This window comes from Oncorhynchus masou, chromosome 18, assembly GCF_036934945.1.
Source record: "Oncorhynchus masou masou isolate Uvic2021 chromosome 18, UVic_Omas_1.1, whole genome shotgun sequence".
Classification (NCBI taxonomy): domain Eukaryota; kingdom Metazoa; phylum Chordata; class Actinopteri; order Salmoniformes; family Salmonidae; genus Oncorhynchus; species Oncorhynchus masou.
In genome coordinates this window covers 42,597,197-42,607,196 of record NC_088229.1, presented here as the reverse complement: position 1 = coordinate 42,607,196, position 10,000 = coordinate 42,597,197, and the positions used below count along the sequence as shown (strand labels likewise).

The 10,000-nt window shown below is 45.5% G+C and overlaps 1 protein-coding gene across 1 annotated transcript in view; it reads right to left on the bottom strand.

Annotated features, from left to right (window-relative positions):
- LOC135504639 (cadherin-4-like) overlaps positions 1-10,000 on the bottom strand; it is a 362,186-nt gene that overhangs the window by 91,024 nt on the left and 261,162 nt on the right. The window contains exon 4 of the mRNA XM_064923378.1: positions 8,642-8,868. Within this exon, the coding sequence (XP_064779450.1) occupies positions 8,642-8,868 (227 nt within the window). The remainder of the gene's footprint in view (positions 1-8,641; positions 8,869-10,000) is intronic.

Sequence of the window (10,000 nt, the reverse complement as noted above, 5' to 3'; positions counted from 1 at the left end):
CAAGTGGAAAGGAGTGGGAAGAGGGGAGAAGAGGGGAGAAGAAGGTAGAAGAGAGGAGAAGAGAGTGAGAAGAGAGTGAGAAGAGAGTGAGAAGAGGGGAGAAGAGGGGAGAAGAGAGGGAGAAGAGAGGGAGAAGAGGGGAGAAGAGAGTGAGAAGGTTAAGGGCTAACATGATGGAGGGAGAGAGGGTAGAGACATGTTTGGGCTCTGTCATCTGCTTGTCAAATATCATTTGGTAAATTTTGAGTTTAGAACGTTTGATGTTTCTAATATTGTCCAAACTTTTTGGAGTGGTGAATTTGGCAGTCGATCTTAAAGTCCATGCTTCCCTTGGTGACTCATCTACTTAGATTTCAGCTCAAATGATTACCATGTCCTGTATACAGGGGAATGAATGAGGGTAGTGGGTGCACTTCATCTCTCTGCCACTAGGGGAGCTGCAGTTCCTCATACAGACAGCTCTGTCTTTGCTTTTCTATATCTTCATGATCCAGAAATCATCTAATCCAATCATTCTTCTCCTCTCCTGTGCCAGGCACAGTCTACCCTTCCAAACACCCATGTGACATGTTCCATCATGTGTCATCATGTGCCATCATGTGCCATGTTGCCTGAACCAGATCCCCATGGTGTATGTTCAGGGGGACACCTCTCTTTCCCCCCATCACCCAGTGCCAAGTCAAACACGCGTGTGTTCTCCAGCTACGGTACATGGATCCAAACTAGATTAGTCAGACGGAGAGGGGCGACAGATGTACGATGGGCTCTGGACAAATGTCTTCTATTTCTCATCGGGAGGAGGGCTTAGTGTGCCTGATTGCAGGGGCTGGCTCCCCCAGTTCAGAATGCCATGGTGGGGGGGACTAGGGAGGGGAGGGAGGAGGGGTTCCGGGGGTGTTAGGGGTTGGATGGGGGAGGGGGACAGGGAGTCGGGGAGAGTAGAGATAGTGGTGGTGGTGGGTGGGGGTGGGGGGAGGGGTATATTGAGAAGCAGAAGTGACCTCCCAGTCTAAATACGTTATGCTCCAAATCCTTTTATCTGCAGATCCTAACAGGTACATGTGGACCACTGGTGAGTAAGGGGCACAGTGAGAGAAGTGAGAGGCAGAGAGCGCAAGAGAGATAGAAAGAGAGAAAGAGCGAGAGAGGGAGAGATGAGCTGTGGCCCATTGTTGCCTAAGGGACTCTGGCCAAGCTGTTCTCCAGCTGTGGTAGTGTACTGGAATTCTGGCCACAGCCTGCTGACACACATTGATAACTCAGAAATAACACAGACGACTATGTGAACGAACACACATGCACACACACAGGCAGACAACACCGAGACAGTAGAAGACTAGATATGATTGTGTTAGATTGTCAAATATCGAACAAGGGGCAAACTCAGGATTCTATATATTCCTATAGCTTGGAGGTTAACATGATCACACAGCTAAAAGGACTGATATTGTCTGATTGCACTGGTCTAAGCATTAAATAACTGAATGTAGAATTATATATACAGTGGGGCAAACAAGTATTTAGTCAGCCAACCAATTGTGCAAGTTCTCCCACTTAAAAAGATGAGAGAGGCCTGTAATTTTCATCATAGGTACACTTCAACGATGCCAGACAAAATGAGAAGAAAAAATCCAGAAAATCACATTGTAGGATTTTTACAAATTTATTTGCAAATTATGGTGTAAAATAAGTATTTGGTCACCTACAAACAAGCAAGATTTCTGGCTCTCACAGACCTGTAACTTCTTCTTTAAGAGGCTCCTCTGTCCTCCACTCGTTACCTGTATTAATGGCACCTGTTTGAACTTGTTATCAGTATAAAAGACATCTGTCAAAAACCTCAAACAGTCACACTCCAAACTCCACCATGGCCAAGACCAAAGAGCTGTCAAAGGACACCAGAAACAAAATTGTAGACTTGCACCAGGCCGGGAAGACTGAAAGTGCAATAGGTAAGCAGCTTGGTTTGAAGAAATCAACTGTGGGAGCAATTATTAGGAAATGGAAGACATACAAGACCACTGATAATCTCCCTCGATCTGGGGCTCCACGCAAGATCTCACCCCGTGGGGTCAAAATGATCACAAGAACGGTGAGCAAAAATCCTAGAACCACACGGGGGGACCTAGTGAATGACCTGCAGAGAGCTGGGACCAAAGATACAAAGCCTTCCATCAGTAACACACTATGTCACCAGGGACCCAAATCCTGCAGTGCCAGATGTGTCCCCCTGCTTAAGCCAGTACATGTCCAGGCCCGTCAGAAGAGCATTTGGAGGATCCAGAAGAAGATTGGGAGAATGTCATATGGTCAGATGAAACCAAAATATAACTTTTTGGTAAAAACTTAACTCGTCGTGTTTGGAGGACAAAGAATGCTGAGTTGTATCCAAAGAACACCATACCTACTGTGAAGCATGGGGGTGGAAACATCATGCTTTGGGGCTGATTTTTCTGCAAAGGGACCAGGACGACTGATCCGTGTAAAGGAAAGAATGAATGGGGCCATGTATCGTGAGATTTTGAGTGAAAACCTAATTCCATCAGCAAGGGCATTGAAGATGAAACGTGGCTGGGTCTTTCAGCATGACAATGATCCCAAACACACTGCCCGGGCAACGAAGGAGTGGCTTCGTAAGAAGCATTTCAAGGTCCTGGAGTGGCCTAGCCAGTCTCCAGATCTCAACCCCAGAGAAAATCGTTGGAGGGAGTTGAAAGTCCGTGTTGCCCAGCCATGGCCCCAAAACATAACTGCTCTAGAGGAGATCTGCATGGAGGAAAGGGCCAAAATACCAGCAACAGTGTGTGAAAACCTTGTGAAGACTTACAGAAAACGTTTGACCTCTGTCATTGCCAACAAAGGGTTTTGTAATATTGAGATAAACTTTGTTATTGACCAAATACTTATTTTCCACCATAATTTGCAAATAAATTCATTAAAAATCCTACAATGTGCCCTACTGTGTGTGTGTATATATATATATATATATATATATATATATATATATATATATATATATATATATATATATATATATATATGAGTGGATTGATCAGCTTTAATACTGCAGATAGATTGTAGCTTAATTGTCTGCATGATTTCCAATCCCCCATATTTGGGTGGTGGTAAATATACAGTTGAAGTGGGAAGTTTACATACACTTAGGTTGGAGTCATTAAAACTTGTTTTTCAACCACTCCACAAATTTCTTGTTAACAAACTATAGTTTTGGCAAGTCGGTTGGGACATCTACTTTGTGCATGACACAAGTCATTTTTCCAACAATTGTTTACAGACAGATTATTTCACTTATAATTTACTGCATCACAATTCCAGTGGGTCAGACGTTTACATTCACTAAGTTGATTGTGCCTTTAAACAGCTTGGAAAATTCCAGAAAATGACGTCATGGCTTTAGAAGCTTCTGATAGGCTCATTGACATAATTTGAGTCTATTGGATGTGTACCTGTGGATGTATTTCAAGGCCTACCTTCAAACTCAGTGCCTGAGTTATCCATGACATCATGTGGAAATCAAAAGAAATCAGCCAAGACCTCAGAAAACAAGTTGTAGACCTCCACAAGTCTGTTTCATCCTTGGGAGCAATTTCCAAATGCCTGAAGGTACCGCGTTCATCTGTACAAACAATAGTATGCAAGTACAAACACCATGGGACCACGCAGCTGTCATACCTCTCAGGAAGGAGATGCGTTCTGTCTCCTAGAGATGAATGTACTTTGGTGCGAAAAATGCAAATCAATCCTAGAACAACAGCAAAGGACCCTGTGAAGATGCTGGAGGAAACGGGTACAAAAGTATCTAATATCCACAGTAAAACGAGTCCAATACCGACATAACCTGAAAGGCCGCTCAGCAAGGAAGTACTGCTCCAAAACCGCCATAAAAAAGCCAGACTATGGTTTGCAACTGCACATGGGGACAAATATCGTACTTTTGGGAGAAATGTCCTCTGGTCTGATGAAACAAAAATAGAACTGTTTGGCCATAATGACCATCGTTATGTTTGGAGGAAAAAGGGGGATGCTTGTAAGCAGAAGAACACCATCCCATCCGTGAAACATGGGGGTGGCAGCATCATGTTGTGGGGGTGCTTTGCTGCAGGGGGGACTGGTGCACCTCACAAAATAGATGGCATTACAAGGAATTCAAATTATGTGGATATATTGAAGCAACATCTCATGTCATCAGTCAGGAAGTTAAAGCTTGGTCGAAAATGGGTCTTCCAAATGGACAATGACCCCAAACATGCTTCCAAAGTTGTGGCAAAATGGCTTAAGGACAACAAAGTCAAGGTATTGGAGTGGTCATCACAAAGCCCCGACCTCAATCCTATAGAACATTTTTGGGCAGAACTGAAAAAGCGTGAGCAAGCAAGGAGGCCTACAATCCTGACTCAGTTACACCAGCTCTCTCAGGAGGAATGGGCCAAAATTCACCCAACTTATTGTGAGAAGCTTGTGGAAGGCTACCCAAAACATTTGACCAAAGTTAAACAATTTAAAGGCAATGTTACCAAATACTAATTGAGTGTATGTAAACTTCTGACCCACTGGGAATGTGATGAAAGAAATAAACCTCAAATAAACCTAAATCCTTCTCTCTACTATTATTCTGACATTTCACATTCTTAAAATAAGGTGATGATCCTAACTGACCTAAAGACAGGGAATTTTTACTAGGATTAAATGTCAGGAATTGTGAAAAACTGAGTTTAAATGTATTTGGCTAAGGTGTATGTAAACCTACGACTTAAACTGTATATATTTTTATAATTTTCCCCTAACCTTACCACCCTTTCTGTAATTGGAGTAAACTAACGGACAACAACACTTAGAATGTTAAATGGACAGTTTACCACTACAATCCCAGACAACAAGACCATGGAGACCACAATGTTCAACTCACTGTTGATTAAGTGTTAACACAGAAATGCCAGCTCTCCTCTGCAGCAAATGAAACAACACTCCCTCCATCCACTGTTGGAGCAGAAGAATGGCAGAGGAGGAGAGGAAGAGAGCCCAGCCAGACGTAGACTCAGTTTCCGAACAGCAGCTTAATAGAGTCAACAGACTTTCAACATACATTCTTCCTTTCTCTAGCCCACACACACACAGAGACAAGAGACACAGAGAAAAGACACACAGACACACAAAGAGACACACGCATGCACGCACGCACGCACGCACATACACACACGCAGGAACTGACGCCTGCGCGCACATACGCACACACTCTATCCACAACCAGAAGTGTACACTAAAACACACACTTAATATTCACATGATCCTACATAATCCCTTTAGCACAGAAACAAACGCACATTCTCTCCCACACGTACAAACACACACACACACACTGTGTGAACAGGAGTCAGTGAGTGTGAAATGGAAGCGGCACCCAGCTCCGGTGCCACCAGAAACCAGCCAGCTGGCTCCTATCCCGGCCTTCCCCTACCCTCCCGAGCCTCCGCTCGCACCCTGGCCGGTACGCTTTGATATCAGTCAGCCCCTGGCAAAACACACATCTGGATGTTATTACTCCACAGAGCAGAGCGCCACAAAAAGCCATTTTCACATTCTGTTCGGCGTCCTTGTTGTTTTCTATGTCTGTATAGCAATTTGTATTACTACAGCTGTAGTAGAATGGTCTGACCCAGCTCCATTCTCCTCCCTCTTCCGTATCGGACTTCATAAGCATGAATGTGTCATAGACAAACAATGGAGTAGTTGCTTCGGGTCTAAGACCTGCTCTTTGGTTCGACTGGCTAACTCTGCCGCAAAGTCCGTGAACCCAGTGGGATTTGGGTGTGACGCTGCCCGAGTTCCATGAGCACTCGCACACACACTTGGCTTCACACACAATCCCTTGGACCCAACACACTCTCCTCACATAGTACTGCAGCCATGGTGTGACTCCATCTTGGCTGCCCACAGTAAGAGGTTCTCTTGGTGGATCGGTTTGATGGCAGAGAACTGAGTGGCACATGGTCTGTTCTGGACAGGGAGAATTTTGGCTGATCCTGTGATCCCTATCTAAGCAATGTCAGAGTGCCCTGGCCACCCCTACCACTCTCGGCTCCAGTAGGACATTTAGTACCAGGTGGCAGGGAGACATGAGAATCACTGCACTGATTAAATGCTGATTATATGCTGGAATGGATCATTGGGGTTCAGGGAGAGAGATGGAACGGGGCCAATGACGAGTCTTAGACTCAAAGTCTTAGCTCAAAGCTACAGTAGAGTCATTCTAACTTTGTTAATATATGCTGTTTCCTACCATCCTAACCTTCCACTCCTCGAATAGCCTTCACTTCTAACCTAAAGGGTTGAGTTGCCAAGCCCTCATGAACCCAGTGCCCTGGTGAAAGTCCAGGATGCCTATGTGTGACAGTCTCTGTATAGGCAGCAGAGTGAAATCAGTTGTGGGTATTTTTATCCCCCTTCCGGAGCTGTATGCTACCTTCAGTAAATAAATCATAGGACGACTAATATAGGTCTACTCAGTCTCCCGCCCGGGTTGCCAGGTTTGAGACACCATTATAGTTCATTCCTGGGTTGCCAGGTTTGAGACACCATTAAAGGACTACTCAGTGTATTCCTGGGTTGCCAGGTTTGAGACACCATTACAGGACTACTCAGTGCATTCCTGGGTTGCCAGGTTTGAGACACCAATACAGGACTACTCAGTGTATTCCTGGGTTGCCAGGTTTGAGACACCATTACAGGACTACTCAGTGTATTCCTGGGTTGCCATGTTTGTGCAAGTGAGGCTAAGACGGAGAAAAACAGGCACGCGCATACCAATACATAGCACACATTAAGAAACACCCTCAGAGACAATGAGACATGCCTTCACACACTGGACAGACACTGGACAGACAGCAAACAAACACACACACACAGATACACTGACACAGAACACACATTTTATTCAATATGTTTTACTTACATTGGCAGCCTACCAAGAGGCAAAGGGCATCCAGTGGGGAAAGGGCTGGGATAAGATTTGTTTTTAAAAACTGGACAAAACACACATCGCGACAAGAGAGACACCCCAACACTACATAAGGAGGGACCTAAGACAACAACGCAACATGGCAGCAATTACAACATGGTAGCAGCACAAACATGGTACAAACATTGTCAGGCACGGAAAACAGCACGAAGGGCAAAAAAGGTAGAGGCAACAATAAATCCCGGCAACGTGTCAGTAAGAGTGTCCATGATTGTCCAGTTTGAGTGTTTTGTGTGTAGCTCCTTCCAGTCGCTAGCTGCAGCCAACTGAAAAGAGGAGCGACCCAGGGATGTGTGTGCTTTGGGGACCTTTAACAGAATGCGAATGACAGAATGGGTGCTGTATGTGTAGGAAACAGGGTTGCAGTTGGGAGGGAGGCCTAAGAGCGTTTTATAAATAAGCATCAACCCATGGGTCTTGTGTCGGGTATACGGAGATGGACAGTTTACAGCGGAGTATAGATTGCAGCAATATGCCCTATAAGGAGCATTGGTGGCAAATCTGATGGCCCAATGGTAAAGAACATCTAGCCGCTGGAGAGCACCACTTACCTGCCAATCTACAAGTTACATCTCCGTAATCTAGCATGGGCAGGATGGTCATCTGAATCAGGGTTAGTTTGGCAGCTGGGGTGAAAGAGGAGAGATTACGAGAGAGGAAACCAAGTCTAGATTTAACGTAAGCCTGCAAGCTTGGATATGGGCTGAGAGAAGGACAGTGTACCGTCTAGCCATACTCCCAAGTACACAAAGAAACTTTGTCGTAGTGCGTTTAACACAAAATCCCGGGAGGGGCCAGCTGAGTATAAAACTAAGGGGTATAACTCATAACAATGTATCACACAAGTCCCTTGACCCAGGAACACAGCCATCCCTGGCACCCAAGATTTTCTTTCCAGAAGAGATTCAATCCCACAATGCATTGCACCTGTGTCCCCCCCCCGACCTCTTTTAAAGACTAACTGAGACCAAGTGTGAGTGCTGTCCGACATTAAGGCTGCAAGCGATCACTCCGTCTCGGCTGGAATTGATCTGGGCGGCTGGATGCCTTCTATCGGCGCAGCCCCCATAAAAGTAGTGTGCGTTGTCGTTACTGAACGTGGTTTAACATTAGCAGCACTGCTGCCCTCCTCTAGGCTGGCACTGACGATCACATGAGATGAGGCGACGCGGTGTAGTCAGAGCTCTGCTGTCTACCTGGTCTTTAGCACTGTCAGGGAAAGCCAGGCAGGGGGCAACCGGGGACAGGGAGGGACAGACAGACGGGCGAACGGACGGATGTTTTCCAATAACAGCTTACGGGTGAGTACAGTACTCCTCCCCTTTGAGAGTGTGATGATCATACCACTCAGTTGTTTGTTGCTATCCAGACCCCAGCAGAAGATAAGGGAGTAAGGGAGATCACACTGAGCTGATCGCTGACTGAAACCTGAGGATGGGAGTTGGTGGTTTTCTAGGTAGGGTTCTAGAGTACTTTGGGGAGATACGCTTCAAAGGTGTGTGTGTGTGTGTGTGTGTGACGTGAGTGTACACGTACGTGCAGGTGTGTGTGTGTGTGTGTGTGTGTGCGCGCACATCTACTGTATGAACAGAATGATATTCTTACCTGATTGCCCGGCGGTGAGTGTGTGGGTTGCCCCGTCAGGGCCAGGTTGACCGTTGTCTCCCACACGTGTGTGTGTGGACCGCTGGCAGTGACCGTGAACTGGACCGGTCCGCTCAGGCCTGCCACCTCTCTCTGGGTGTAGATGGACCCATCGGTCCCAACGCTGAACCTGGCGTCACCGCTCTGAAAGACCACCCCCTCGTTCTCCATACAGTCATCAAACCTCACTAGAGAGAGAGAGAGAGAGCGAGAGTGAGAGAGAGCGAGAGTGAGAGAGAGCGAGAGAGCGAGAGAGCGAGAGAGCGAGAGAGAGAGAGAGCGAGAGAGTGAGAGAGCGAGAGAGAGAGCGAGAGAGGGAGAGAGAGAGAGAGAGCGAGAGAGCGAGAGAGATGTAATTCATGCATAGTTACGACTGGATAATACTACCAATACATGTTAATACTACCAATGCATGTTAATACTACCAATACATGTTAATACTACCAATACATGGTTCACATTATCATACGTGAATGACCATTCATGCATGGTGGTGGATACCGTTTCGTATTCCATTGAAAGGTTATGAATACAGCAGTGTGGTATTTTGCACTTGAGCTGTTTGATGTTGTCTCTTCACGCCTGCATACATCATCTGCCTGCCGGTCTCTCTGTGGACTTCTACCCGGAAATGATGTTTGGAGAAATATCCCTGAGAATGTCACAACCTTTCTAAAGGAACAGGGTGGAAATAAAGGAGAGAATGAGATGGGCTTTGTGTTGCCATCTCAGTGTCTCTGTCGGAGAGAGGAGAATAAGCTAGGATACTGTAAAGTGCATTCGCACTTATAGAACATATAGCATCTGGTCAAAACCAAAAAGCTCTAATACAACTATATAAGTACATTCAGAGTACAAGACTCTGGAATCTTGGCCACAGACACAAATAAACACTCAAATCTGAGAAAGGAGAATAGGCAATTATAGCTATAGCATACTGTACAGCAGAGACTTACAGATTCAGAACACGGACACGTGTTGCATACACTACAAGCTGCATACACTACATATAAAGACCACCATGACAATTTAATGGACAGGCCTATAAAGTCTTGGGCAAAGCACCACGCATACAAGGCAAATAAGGACTCTCACGCACCCATTCTCTTCATTGCAAATACAACACAGTAGTCAGAGAATGTGATATGAAATGACCCGTATAACCAAGGCCTGTTCAGATCCATGTTATAACCCTTTATGGCGCACCAATAAAAAAAATACCACCTGCAAAATGTGTATTTGGCCTCAGTATAGGCCGCACAAGTGATGTTTTAGAGGTCAACACAATTGTACAACCTTCTCATTTGAAATTGTACACAA